At 49.7% G+C, this 14,583-nt stretch overlaps 2 protein-coding genes across 2 annotated transcripts in view; both read left to right on the forward strand.

Moving 5' to 3' along the window:
• Positions 1-14,583, forward strand: part of BST2 (bone marrow stromal cell antigen 2) — a 365,601-nt gene that overhangs the window by 123,021 nt on the left and 227,997 nt on the right. The window lies entirely within an intron of this gene.
• UNC13A (unc-13 homolog A) overlaps positions 1-14,583 on the forward strand; it is a 92,463-nt gene that overhangs the window by 56,218 nt on the left and 21,662 nt on the right. The window contains exons 25-35 of the mRNA XM_050769896.1: positions 376-509; positions 3,227-3,312; positions 3,509-3,635; positions 5,991-6,087; positions 6,455-6,598; positions 7,419-7,502; positions 8,742-8,819; positions 9,086-9,174; positions 9,832-9,984; positions 11,742-11,865; positions 13,145-13,150. Coding sequence (XP_050625853.1) covers positions 376-509; positions 3,227-3,312; positions 3,509-3,635; positions 5,991-6,087; positions 6,455-6,598; positions 7,419-7,502; positions 8,742-8,819; positions 9,086-9,174; positions 9,832-9,984; positions 11,742-11,865; positions 13,145-13,150 — 1,122 coding nt within the window. The remainder of the gene's footprint in view (positions 1-375; positions 510-3,226; positions 3,313-3,508; positions 3,636-5,990; positions 6,088-6,454; positions 6,599-7,418; positions 7,503-8,741; positions 8,820-9,085; positions 9,175-9,831; positions 9,985-11,741; positions 11,866-13,144; positions 13,151-14,583) is intronic.

Below are 14,583 nucleotides of genomic sequence, written 5' to 3' on the forward strand. Positions count from 1 at the left end.
AATTGGCCCCAGTTCAATTCCATTGATTTAACTCTGAGGAAGAACTTACTTCCGTTAAGCTAAGTGGGCTTGATTTGCATTCATTTCATTTCCATTTGGTTTAGTGGAGCTGGATTTGTTCAACTAAATTTGATTTCATTTATTTCCATTCAGTTTTAGAGTGGAGTCTAAAAATCTTAAGCTTTATCAAGCTGCATTGACATGAGCTCTGGGCCAGTTTATGAGTTCAGTTCCTCTCTATATAGACTTCTTACCTGAACCGTATACATGTTAATAGGATGCATTCCTCAACAACCTCTTGTTCTTCAGTAATAAACTGACCGAGACACCAACCTCTGGACCCCCTATAACCGAGGTCTCCACTGCCCATTTCAGGCGAAGAAGGGGGAAGTTCCCCCAGAGGAACAGGGGCCCAGCATCAAGAACCTCGACTTCTGGTCCAAGCTGATTACCCTCATAGTGTCCATCATTGAGGAAGACAAGAATTCCTACACTCCCTGCCTCAATCAGTGAGTTGCATATCTGTGTAGTTTAATTATCTGGGTTTATCATCATGCGTTCGTATACAACTTTGTGTCTTGCGTGTCAAGGTGATTTTCTCTAATTACACAAATGTGCACCTGGGGGTAATTGTGGGTCTGATTGTGCCTGTGCAAAATTCAAATATGGGTCCAATTTGCAAACAGAAATATAAAATTGTGTGTATGTTCACAATCACTGGTATAATCAGACATGTATTTTGTATGTATTCATTTGCATGAATAACTGTGTACATATGTATATAATTTTGTATGTGTGTGTAGGTTAATTAATAATAATGTTGCTCAAGTATTACTATGTGCTACCCTAACACATATCATATATTTAAATTGCATTATATCTTACACATGTGGATGTAAGCAATTTTGTATATTATTGCGGTCAGTGGGTTTTGGGTTTAATTTGTATATGTGTAAAATTGTTGAATGCACTTCAACATACAATATTGTACAATATACAATATTGTGTATTGTGTATGAATATGTGCACTGTTTTCGTTTGTGGATTTATATGTCTGTAGCATTTTCATCTATGTTAGCTGAATGGGTTACTGTGTTCTATTTATCCGCCAGATGAGTGCTAGAGAGGACTCAAGCTTTGGGGTGTTAACATATCCTGGTTAGGGAATTAAGATCAGGGATTTGGGCCGGGCGCGGTGGCTCAAGCCTGTAATCCCAGCACTTTGGGAGGCCGAGACGGGTGGATCACGAGGTCAGGAGATCGAGACCATCCTGGCTAATATGGTGAAACCCCGTCTCTACTAAAAATACAAAAAAAAACTAGCCGGGCGAGGTGGTGGGCGCCTGTAGTCCCAGCTACTCGGGAGGCTGAGGCAGGAGAATGGCGTAAACCCGGGAGGCGGAGCTTGCAGTGAGCTGAGATCTGGCCACTGCACTCCAGCCTGGGCGACAAAGCGAGACTCCGTCTCAAAAAAAAAAAAAAAAAAAAAAAAAAAAAGATCAGGGATTTGGATGGATTGAAGTGTGGGTGGATGAATGGATGGATTAATAAATAGATGGGGTCAGGCATGGTGGCTCTCACCTGTAATCTCAGCACTTTGGGAGGCCAAGGCGGGTGGATCATTTGAGTCAGGAGTTCGAGACCAGCCTAGCCAACATGGTGAAACCCCATCTTTACTAAAAATACAAAAATTAGCCGGGTGTGGTGGTACATACCTGTAATCCCAGCTACCAGGAGGCTGAAGCAGGAGAATTGCTTGAACCCAGGAGTCAGAAGTTGCAGTGAGTCGAGATTGTGCCACTGACCTCCAGCCTGGGGTGACAGAGCAAGACTCCATCTCTAAATAAATAAATAAATAAATAACAGATGGACTGATAGATTGGTAGAAGGATGACTGTGTGGATAAACGAATGGATGGGCCGGGCACGGCAGCTCACGCTTGTAATCCCAGCACTTTGGGAGGCCGAGGCAAGAGCATCACCTGAGGTCAGGAGTTCGAGACCAACCTGGCCAATGTGGCAAAACCCCATCTCTACTAAAAATACAAAAAATTAGCTGGGCATGGTGACTCATGCCTGTAGTCCCAGCTGCTTGGGAGGCTGAGTCACGCGAATCATTTGAACCAAGGAGGTGGAGGTTGCAGTGAGCTGAGATTGCACCACTGCACTCCAGCCTGGGTGACAGAGTGAGACTCCATCTCCAAAAAAAAAAAAAAGGGTGGATGGATGATGGATGGACAGATGGATGGGTAAATGGATGGGTGGATAGCTGGATAAGTGAGTAAATAAATGGATAGAAGGATGGATGGATAAGTGGATGGATGAATAGATAGATGGGTCATTTAATGGATGAGTGGATAGTTGTATGAGTGGGTGAATGAATGGATGGAGGGATGGATAAATAAGTGGATGATGGAAGGATGGATGGATAGATGGACGAACAGATAGATGGGTAGGTGTATGGATGGATAGTTGGATGAATGGGTGGAGGGATAGATGGATGAACAGATAGATGGGTGGTTGAGTGGATGGATGAATATTTGGATGAATGAGTGAATGAATGGATGGAGGGATGGACGGATAGATGGATGAATAGATAAATGGATAGGTGAACGGATGGGTGGATAGTTGCATAAGTAGGTGAATGAATGCATAGAGGGATGGACGGATGGATGGATGGATGAATAGATAGATGGATAGGTGAGTGGATGGGTGAATAGTTGCATAAGTAGGTGAATGAATGGATAGAGGGACGGATGGATGGGTGGATGGATGAATAGATAGATGGGTAGGTGGATGGATAGATAGTTGCATGAGTGGGTGAATGAATTGAGGAAGGTAGGATTGGATGGGTGGATAATGGGTGGATGGATGAATAGATAGATGGGTACATGGATGGATGGATAGTTGCATGAGTGGGTGAATGAATGGATAGAAGGATGGATGGATGGATGGATGGATGGATGAATAAATTAGTTGTTGAATATATGGGTGGATAGTTGCATGAGTGGGTGAATGAATGAATGGAGGGACAGATGGATGAGTGGGTGGAAGCTCAAAGAGAAGCAAAGCCTTAGTGCAGAGTCAGTCAGCAGTGGCTATGAGGGAACCTGAACCCAAATCCCTCTACCCTCCCCTACACTCCCCTGTGGGGCAGGGAAGGACAAAGCAGCCCATCCCATCTGCCTTCTGCCTGCCAAAGTTTTATACTTCCATGACTTTGCCAGGTTTCCCCAGGAGCTGAATGTGGGTAAAATCAGCGCTGAAGTGATGTGGAATCTGTTTGCCCAAGACATGAAGTATGCCATGGAGGGTGAGTTGCCCACCCCAGTGTTCCCCAGCCTGGCCACACCAGGTGGCTGCACCTCTGTGTCCCCTCCAAGGCTGTGAGTGCCCTGTACCCTCATGCCTGAGTTGGACATCAGTGATGGCCAGAGTGGGCAGCCTCTCTGCCGAGACACAGGGTGGCAGACCCTTCCAGCTGTGCCACCCTCTTTGTCCCTGGCCAGAGCACGACAAGCATCGTCTATGCAAGAGTGCCGACTACATGAACCTCCACTTCAAGGTGAAATGGCTCTACAATGAGTATGTGACGGAACTTCCCGCCTTTAAGGACCGCGTGCCTGAGTACCCTGCGTAAGTCCCCTGCCCCAAGCCCAGCCCAAGCCAGAACTGAAGCGCTGACAGCTAGAAGGAAAGCCAGAGAGGAGGACTGACCTACTCAGGGTTACCTGGGCATCAGGGGCACGGGTGGGGCTTGAATCCAGTGTTCTCCGCTCTCAGCCATTGAGCAGTTGACTCCTACAGCCCAGAAAATTCATAATCATAACAGCATCAGGAACCATGTGACTTTCTCATTTTATCCTTTTGACAATTCTATGAGTTAAGGTGGGATCATTTTAATTCCTATTTTGCGGAGAAGAAATTGGAGAGTTAAAGATGCCAAATGGCCAGGCACAGTGGCACATGCCTGTAGTCCCGATAATTTGGGAGGCTGTGGCAGGAGGCTCACTTGAGCCCAGGAGTTCGAGACCAACCTGGACAAGATCGTGAGATCCCATCTCTGAAATGAACAAATGGGTCAGGCGCAGTGGCTTGTGCCTGTAATACCAGGATTTTGGGAGTCCGAGGCGGGCAGATCACCTGAGGTCAGGAGTTTGAGACCAGCCTAGCCAATAGGGCAAAACCCTAGCTCTACAAAAGTACAAAAATTGACCAGGCACAGTGGCTCATGCCTGTAATCCCAGTACTTTGGGAGGCCAAGGCAGGTGGATCATCAGAGGTCAGGAGTTTGAGACCAGCCTGGCCAACATGGTGAGATCCTGTCTCTACTAAAAACACAAAAATTAGCCGGGTGTGGTGGCAGGTGCCTGTAATCCCAGCTACTTCGGAGGCTGAGGCAGGAGAATTGCTTGAATCCAGGAGGCGGAGGTTGCAGTGAGCCGAGATCACACCAGTGATCTCGGGGCGGCAGAGTGAGACTCCTTCTCAAAAAAAGAAAAAAAAACTGGCCGGGTGCGGTGGCTCACGCCTGTAATCCCAGCACTTTGGGAGGCCGAGGCGGGTGGATCATGAGGTCAGGAGATCGAGACCATCCTGGCTAACACCTTGAAACCCCGTCTCTACTAAAAATACAAAAAATTAGCCGGGCGTGGTGGCGGGCGCCTGTAGTCCCACCTACTTGGGAGGCTGAGGCAGGAGAATGGCGTGAACCTGGCAGGCAGAGCTTGCAGTGAGCCAAGATCACGCCACTGCACTCCAGCCTGGGCAACAGAGCCAGACTCCGTCTCAAAAACAAAAACAAAAAAAAAAAAAGAAAGGAAAAAAAAGTATCCGAGTGTGGTGGCACACGCCTGTAGTCCCAGCTACTCGAGAGGCTGAAGCAGCAGGATCACTTGAACCCAGGAGGCAGAGGTTACAGTAAGCGGAAATAGTGCCACTGCACTCCAGCCTGGGCAACAGAGTGAGACTCCATCTCAGAAAATAAATTAATATAAAAATAGAATGAATGAGTGAATAAATGCCAAATGCCTTGCCCAAGGTGACTCCTAGTACAGGACAGACCCGAGATTTGAACTCGGGACATCTGACTCCTGGGCTGTGTGTTGGAGAATAGTATGGTACCACCAGTTCCTGAGAATTGTGCTGTGTCATTCACTGCTCCCAACAGCACAGACGGATAGTCTTCTGTTGTACAAGAAATGAAAGCTCTGGCTGGGTGCGGTGGCTCATGCCTGTAATCTCAACATTTTGGGAGGCCGAAGTGGGAGGATCACTTGAGGCCAGGAATTCAAGACCTGCCTGGGCAACATAGGGAAATCCTATCTTTACAAAGAAGACAAAAAAAAAAAAAAAAATTAGCCAGGAATGGTGGCACGTGCCTGTAGTCCCAGTTATTTGGACTGAGGTATGAGGATCACTTGAACCCAGGAGGTCAAGGCTGCAGTGAGCTATGATCGCACCACTGCACTTTAGCCTGGGCAACAGAGCAAGACATGTCTCAAAAACGAAAAAAAAAAGAAAAAGAAAAAAAAGAAAGGAAAAAAGAAAAGAAAAGGGAGGGAAAAGAAAATAAAGGAGGGAGGGAGGAAGGAGGGAAGGAGGGAAGGAGGGAAGGAAGGAAGGAAGGAAGGAAGGAAGGAAGGAAGGAAGGAAGGAAGGAAGGAAGGAAGGAAGGAAGGAAGGAAGGAAGGAAGGGCTCAGAGAATAAATTCATTTGCCACAGGCAGTTTATCTGAACTAGGATTCCCGCAGGCCTGGGCCCTCCTGTAAAAGGGGCCACTCGTTCTATTTCATGAGCAAAGTAACTAAGGTTCAGTGCAGGAGGCGAGCAGAGGAGCAGCCACTCAAGGCTGCAGGGAGAGCTGCAGGGAGAGCTCCAGGGAGAATAGGAGCAGCCGTAGCTCCACTCATTAGTGGGTCAGAACCAGGCAGTGCAAAGGTTGAGGAGGACAAGAGGTGGCAGAGCCCCACCCTGGCTCTTCATTCCAGATGGTTTGAACCCTTCGTCATCCAGTGGCTGGACGAGAATGAGGAGGTGTCCCGGGATTTCCTGCACGGTGCCCTGGAGCGAGACAAGAAGGATGGGGTAAGAAGGTCAACCCACAATCAGGTTCCTAATCTTCTCACTGGGGTCCAATTTCAGGGGAAATTTGCTCTTGGGATGAGGCCAGTCTCTGGTAGGTGTCCGCCATCTTTGTCTTGCTCATGATTTTTAAAAATCTTTTGTTCATTCATCAACTATGAAATGTGAGTTCCATCAAGCCAGACACCTCCACGCACCCCATGGCTTCTGCGTCCACCTCTAGAGTTGACTCTAAGTCAACCTCGCCCTCTGTCCATCTCACCCTGGGGAAGTTGGTCTCTTGCTTTCCCCATGGAGAGTGGGAGAGTCGGGCTCTGGGGCTTCTCTGGTGCTGATCTCCTCCTTCCTCTTGGCCTGCTTCCCCCTGCAGTTCCAGCAGACCTCAGAGCATGCCCTATTCTCCTGCTCCGTGGTGGACGTCTTCTCCCAACTCAACCAGAGCTTTGAAATCATCAAGAAACTTGAGTGTCCCGACCCCCAGATTGTGGGGCACTACATGAGGCGCTTTGCCAAGGTGTGGGAGAGTGGGTAGGGTTGGGGCTAGGGAATGGGGTCAGGGAATTGAGGTCTGAGTTGGAGATGGGCTAAGGTTGAGGCTGAGGTTGGAGTTGGTGATGTTATTGAGGTTGGGGTTGAAGTTGGAGTTTGAGTTGAGGTTGGAGTTGAAGTTTGGGTTGAGGTTGAGGTTGAGATGAGGTTGGAGTTGAGGTTTGGATGGAGGTTGGAGTTGGGATTAGGGTTTAAATTGAGATTGGAGTTGAGTTAGGGTTGGAGTTGAGGTGTAGGGTAAGGTTGGAATTGAGGTGTGGGTTGAGATCAGGGTTGGAATTGAGGTCATTAGTGCGAGTTGGCAATGCTGTTTGGTTGGAGTTTGAGGTTGGGTTGGGTCTTGATCTGGGATTGAGGTTGCAATGAGTGCTGAGATTGATACAGAATTTGAGTGAGTCTTGGGGTGAGTTTGAGGGTTGGGATCATTGGGGTTGAGGTTTGATTGATTGGCATTAGGCTGTGTTGACCTTGGGGATTACAAGTAGGAACTGGCTTTTGATTTGAGATGAGGTCATGCTTGTGGTTGAGACTGGGTTAATATGATGCTTGGTTGCTCTGAAAAAGAGCTGGGTCTACATAAAATGATCGTCTTCATCGAGCGGTATCTCCTCTAGGTCTTGATGGTCATCTTGGGTGGAGAATTTGCCTAGCCCAAGGGCCCATCTTAGGTGCTATTAGGGTTTGAGTTCATCACTGATCTCTCTAGTGGCCTTGATGGGACCTGGTGACTGGGGCCTGCCTTGGTCCCAGCCTTTCTTCTCACCCACATGCTGTGTCTTCCCCAGACCATCAGTAATGTGCTCCTCCAGTATGCAGACATCATCTCCAAGGACTTCGCCTCCTACTGCTCCAAGGAGAAGGAGAAAGTGGTGACCTGAGGGAACCCCTGACCTATCCCCCTCCTCAGCCCCATTCAGCATCCCCAGGACTCCCTTCTCCCCAGAGCCCTGACACCTGGGGCTATGTATGTCCACCTGTGTGTGATCTGACTGGACTGTGTGTGTGTGTAGAGGTGCTTGTTTGAATGTGTGTGATTGGAGTGTATCTAGTTGTGTGTGTCTGAGTGTATGGGAACTAAGTGCATGTGTCTGATTGTGTATTGTCTGTGTTGACTGGTACACTGCACATGTGTGTGTGTGTCTGTGCACATCTGAGTGTGCGTGTCTGATCATATGTTATCTAGCTTTGTTCAATGGGTATCTATGGCATGAATGTGTGTGTGTCTGACTGTGCACGTCTGAGTGTGCGTGTGTGATTGTATTTCGTCTGGCTGTGTTAACTGGGTATAACATGAATGTGTGTGCCTCTCTGTGTGTGTCTGTACATATCTGAGTGTGGGTGTCTAGCCGTGTTTCATCTGTGTTAACTGGGTATAGTGTGAGTGTATGTATGTGTGAGTATGTGTGTTCAACCATACACATCTGGGTGTGTGTCTCATATTTTATCTAGCTGTGTTAACTGGTTATAGTGTTAGTGTGTGTATGCTTGTGTGTGTGTCCAGCTGTGCGTGTCTGGGTGTGTGTGACCATGTTTCGTCTGGCTGAGTTAACGGCATATAGTGTGAGTGTGTGTCTATGTGTGTGTGTGTGTGTGTGTGTGCACGTCTGGGTGGGTGTGTCTCACCAGGTTTGGTCTGGCTGTGTCGAATGTGCATGGTGTGAGGGTGTATCTTTGACTGTGTCTGGCTGTGCATGTCTGAGTTTGTGTATCTGTGGGGGGGGGGTCTCGTGTGTATATCTGGGGGTGAGGGCACACGCCTTCAGTGTGTTGCAAATGAAGCCTTCGTCGTGCGAGCTGCAAAGCTCTGGACCCCTGCAGGAAACTCTGCTACCCCCAGTGTTCCCAGCCCCTCTCATGGACCCACCAGGCCTGGGGTTGTGGGATTACTTGAGTCCTCCTTGCCCCCACCAATCCCCAGAGATGCTCCGGCAACAACATGCCCGGAAGCCTGAGCCCAAACACTGCCTTCCATTCGCAGGTGACCCCTCGGGACCCCAGCTTCCTCCAAACTCAGACCCTGAAACCATCCCGAGGTCCCTGGCGGTGGGTAGGGGAGGCTCTGGGGAGAGGTCCTGAGGCCTGACTCCTCTCTCTGTTCCCATCCGCAGCCCTGCATCCTCATGAACAACACTCAACAGCTACGAGTTCAGCTGGAGAAGATGTTCGAAGCCATGGGAGGAAAGGAGGTGAGGCAGGGCCAGGGCAGGGCTGGAGAAGGGAAGGGGGCACCCCCACCACTGTGTCCCTGCAGGCCCCTAAGCTCATATGCCACCAGGCCTGGGGATGAATTCCAGCTCAACCATGCTCTTAAACCCAGGCTTGCAACACAACTGTCTGTGCCTCAGTTTCCCCTCCAGCCCCTTGGGATCCCTTTCCCTGGGTCAGATGAGAAAATGCCCAGTACATGTGGATACTTACTGAACCTGGCCTGATGTCCCTTCTCCCCTGTTAGCTGGATGCCGAAGCCAGTGACATCTTGAAGGAGCTTCAGGTGAAACTCAATAACGTCTTGGATGAGCTCAGCCGGGTGTTTGCTACCAGGTGGGAGCATCTCCAGGGCTGGGGGCAGTGGGGAGGGAACAGCCTTCAGCCCTCTGAGCCTGGGGCATCTGGAGGCTCAGCAGATGTAGCGGTGAAGATTGCAGGCTCAGAGTTAGACAAGGCTGAGTTCAAATCTCGGCTTTACTGCTTACTAGCTGTGTGGCCTTGGGTGAGTCACTTAACCTCTCTGAGCCTTATATATTCTTTTATTCCTCTGTAAAGTTGGGGTGATGACAATAATAGTACCTGGGTAGGATTTTGAGAATGAAATGAGCAATGTGGGCAAACATCTTATCCCTTTGCCTGGTTCTGCTGTTATTATTTTCCACTCTTTTTTTTTTTTTTTGAGATGAAGTCTCATTCTGTCTCCAGGCTGGAGTGCACGCCACCACACCCAGCTAATTTTTGTATTTTTAGTAGAGACGGGGTTTCACCATATTGGCCAGGTTGCTCTCAATCTCTTGACCTCATGATCCGCCCACCTCGGCCTCCCAAAGTGCTGGGATTACAGGCATGAGCCACCATGTCTGGCCTGTTCTCCATTCTTGCTCAGTTATGTGCTGTGATGCTAATGATATGACCTCGAGGACCAAAGATGAGCATCTGTGTCCTCATCCAGCCCTTCCTGTGGTCTGAGCCTTTTCTTTCTGTCCCCAGCTTCCAGCCGCACATTGAAGAGTGTGTTAAACAGATGGGTGACATCCTTAGCCAGGTTAAGGGCACAGGCAATGTGCCAGCCAGTGCCTGCAGCAGCGTGGCCCAGGACGCTGACAATGTGTTGCAGCCCATCATGGACCTGCTGGATAGCAAGTGAGCCGGGCCAGGTGGACTGGGCTGGCCAGGGAGGGGCTGGGGCAGGGCCATAGAGACCCAGGGACTGGCTGGAGAGGGTGTGCAGGGAATGTTTGCCGCGTAGTCACTGGATAGTTGGATGGCTGAGTAGAGGGTGGAATGAAGGGGATGGAAAGTTGGGTGGGCAAATAATTGGAAGGATCGGTGAGTAAATACTTTTGTGGATGAATGAATGGTGGATGAATAGGTGACATGAGGGGTGGATAGGTGGGTGGATGCATGGATTAAAAGATAAATGTTTAGAAGGCTAGATGGAGGATAGATGTTTTAAAAAGATGGATGGGTGGATAGTTGGGTAAATATTTGGATGGATGAATAAATGTTTTGATGCATAGATGGATTGATGCATAGATGGATGGATGTCCGGCAGGCTGACTTGATGAATGGTTGGATGGACGGATGGTTGGATGGACCAATGGATGGATGGATGGATGGATAAATGGATGGATAGGTGGATAAATATTTGGATGGATGAATAAATGTTTTGATGCATAAATGGATGGAAAGATGGGTGGATGGATGAATAAATGGATGGATGGGTGGGTGGGTGGATGGATGGATGGATGGATGGATAGGTCAATAGATATTTAGATCATTGAATAAATGTTTTGATGCATAAATGGATGGACAGATGGGTGGATGGATAAATAAATGGATGGTTGGATGGGTGGGTGGGTAGATGGATGGACGGTGGATAGATATAGGTGGATAAATATTTGGATGGATAAATAAATATTTTGATGCATAAATGAATGGACAGATGGGTGGGTGGGTGGATGAGTGGGTCGATGGATGGATGGATTAATAGCTGAGTAATATTTGGATGGATGAATAAATGTTTTGATGCATAGATGGATGGACAGATGGATGAATGGATGGGTGGATGGATAAATAAATGGATAAGTGGATGGCTGAGTAGAAGGATGCATGGAAGGATGGATGGATGAACAGATGGACAGATGGATGGATAGAAAAAGAAATAGAGAATTAAGGACCACTGGAGGAGGGATGGATTGGTGGGTGACTGGATCAGTTGGCAGATGGATCATGGTGGACTGCCTGTCTCCTTCAACCCCTATCCATCCAACCACGATTTCTTTGCTGTTTTCTCTTTCAAGTCTGCCCTCTGACCATTCCCCTCCTGTTCCTCCTGGGCGTGGCCTTCTCCCTCCTAGTCCCTGATCTCCATCCTTCCTGTTTCAGTTCCTCCCCCACACTGTTCTTTCAAACATGAAAGTCTGGCTGTGTCTCCCTCTTGAACACTCCATGGCTGCTGTTTTCTCTTTCAAGTCTGCCCTCTGACCATTCCCCTCCTGTTCCTCCTGGGCGTGGCCTTCTCCCTCCTAGTCCCTGATCTCCATCCTTCCTGTTTCAGTTCCTCCCCCACACTGTTCTTTCAAACATGAAAGTCTGGCTGTGTCTCCCTCTTGAACACTCCATGGCTCCCCACTACCCCTATCCTCATGATAAGGCCTAAGCCTTCCTTGCAGACATTGAGGCCCTTTCCCATCTGGTCCCTGCTGACCAGTCCAACCACCACTCACTCTTTTCTTCATGCATCAGATATCATAGCCCCATCAAACCACCCAGGGGTCCCTGTACAGGCTGTGGGCCCTCTTTCCTATCTGTGGAGTGCCTTGCCCACCTGTTAAGGGAAGGGGATCTGTGGGTTGGGGCCAACTGGGCCCTCTCTCAGACCTGCCCCTCGTCCCCAGCCTGACCCTCTTTGCCAAAATCTGTGAGAAGACGGTGCTGAAGCGAGTGCTGAAGGAGCTGTGGAAGCTGGTTATGAACACTATGGAGAAAACCATCGTCCTGCCACCCCTCACCGACCAGACGGTGAGACCTGCAGGGGGCCCGTGGGGATATTTGGGTCACATCCCTGGGGGGAGCCCAGAAAACTTGGTGCCTAGAGGCTGGGGGTTGAGAACAAAGGCATCCGGTCTCAGAGAGGTCATCCAGGCTCAAGGGCCATCCAAGGGTCATGGAAGCCACCAGAGGTCAGTGGGGGGCCATTCAGAGGTCAGAGAGGTCACATGGGGGTTAAAGATCATCGAAGAGTTAAAGAGATCATTCAGAGTCCATTGTGGTTTCTCCAGGGTCGAAGAGATCAGGTAGAGTCAAGAGACCGCTAAAGTCATAGAGGTCACATGTAGGTCAAAATAGCATTCAGAGGTCAGAGGTCATCTAGAAAACAAGTCAGCTTCAGGATCAAGGTTATCCTTGAGTCACGGAAGGCCCACATTGGCCAGGCACTGTGGCTCATGCCTGCAATCCCAGCACTTTGGGAGGTTTGAGGCGGGCAGATTGCTTGAGGTCAGGAGTTTGAGACCAGCCTGGGCAACATGGTGAAATCTCATCTCTACTAAAAATACAAAAATTAGCTGGATGTGGTGGCGCATGCTTGTTTTCCCGGCTTCTTGGGAAACTGAGGCACGAAAATTGTTTGAACCTGGGAGGTAGAGGCTGCAGTGAGCTGAGATGGTGCCACTGCACTCCAGCCTGGGCGACAGGGTGAGACCCTGTCTCAAAAAAAAAAAAAAAAGAAGGCATAGACATCAACGGGTTTTTCTAAGAGCTTTGGGGCTCATTCAAAAGCCAAAGAAGGGGGATACCATGGACTTCAAAGATCAGAGATCAATAGACCAGGGGGCTCCTGGAGGTCAGCCAGAGGTCATGGAGGGCATCCAAGGTCAAAGAGGTCAAGCAGAGGTCAGTGGCCATCCACAGACCAGGACCGATAGACCAGAGGCCATAATCTCCAGGGACCAGGGGGACCCAGACATCTGTAGAGGGATGTAGCTGGGCGTGGGTCCCTCCGGGAGGCGTCAGGAACCTGAGGACAGCAATGGCACTTGGGCTGTGGGCACGTTGCGGAGTGGGGAGGTCTTTCCCAGGTGGACCACGGAGGCTTGGGAAGGGTGCGTGGGGGCCATAGATAGGCGATGATGGTGGGGGAGGCTCGGACTTCCCATCCTCCCGTCTCCTCTGGGCTGGGCTGGGGTAGGGGTCTTGCCCCTCCGTGCTGCCATCTCTGCCCCCTCCCTGGCCTTCCCGGGAGACTCATGGTACCTTATTCCCCCCTCCCCCACCGCCCCGCCCCCATCACGGCTGACAGATGATCGTAAGTAGAGGCCCGTCTGTCCGTCTGTCTGTCCGTCCTCTCTGTGTCTGGACTCAGCCCACCGCGTCGCTGCACCCCTCTCCCCACCCACCCAGCGCCCCCTCCTCACCCACCATCCTCCCTCCCGCCTAGATGTGCCTGTGTCTGTCTGGGGCGGGGCATGGGGTGGGGGCGGGGCTGGGAGGGAAGGAGACCACGCCTACCCTCTCTGTTCCATTGAAGTCCAGAGGAGCCCCCCTTACCGGCTTCCAAACCCAAATCCCAGCTCCTCCTTCGCAGCGGACCTGCCATCTAAGGGTAGAATCCAACCTTGCTCCTGGGCCCAAATGTCACCAGATGCCTTGAAGCTAGAAAGAGGATCAACCCCAGGATTCCTCTGACCTCCTCTTTGGGCTCTGAACTGTCAGCAGCTTCTCAGAATGCAGGTCCCCACCATGAGGGTCTCTACTTCTGATTCTTCTGCAATTCCATGCTCCAGACCATTCCTTGGTGCCCCAACACCCTGCCTACCCAACTCCCGCCATCCACACCGACACACACCAATCCCAGACATACACCCAGTTGACCAAGTGGGAGACTTTTGTCATGGCTTTGAGGTCAGGCAGATTTGGGGTCAAATCCTAGCCCAGCCACTCTCCCTCTGTGACCTTGGGAAGTCACTTGACCTCCCAGCCTCTGTTTTCTTGTCTGGAAAATGGGGCTTATTGTGTCACCTCCCTGAGGGTAGTTCTAAGAACCAACTGGCATGATGCATTAAAATACTCATCTCAGTATTGCCTGAACCCATGAAGTGGAGGTTGCAATGAGCTGAGATCCCGCCACTGCACTCTCAGTGACTGGCCCAGAGGCAGTGATCACTAAATCAGAGCTAATGGTGGTGGTGGTGGTGATGGTGGTGGTGATATGCAGACATGTATGAGAGCAGAGACAAAACAACTTCAGATTTTCCCTTTGTGGGCAAGACAAGGCTGTTACAAGATTTCACTTTGTCAAAAGTTTACAAGTGCTTACTTCCTGGTAGCTGCAGCCTGGGTCTTTGGCTATAACCACTTGGTGGCAGCATACCTGACCACAGGCAATGCATTTGTAGGCAGGGGGATAAAGGAATTCACATTTAATGACTCCCCATATGCCAGACCTTCTCATAGCCCCTGTTTCAGCTCACCTTCATGATTACCCTTTGAGTGAGGTGGATATTATTATCCCCATTTTGCAGATGAGGAAAGCTGAGGCTCGGAGAGGAGTCACTTGTTCAAGGTCATATAGTAAATATATGCCAGTCAGGATTCAAATTCAGATCTGTCTGAATATGCAGCACATTTGCTTTCCTGTTAACCCAAGAACCAAAGGTCTCGTGTGTACAGTAAATGTAAATGGATTTTATTTTGGCAGTGACTTATTTCCCTTCTTTCTGGCTTTCTCTAGCTCTGTAT

This window comes from Macaca thibetana, chromosome 19 (genome assembly GCF_024542745.1).
Source record: "Macaca thibetana thibetana isolate TM-01 chromosome 19, ASM2454274v1, whole genome shotgun sequence".
NCBI classification, from domain to species: Eukaryota; Metazoa; Chordata; class Mammalia; order Primates; family Cercopithecidae; genus Macaca; species Macaca thibetana.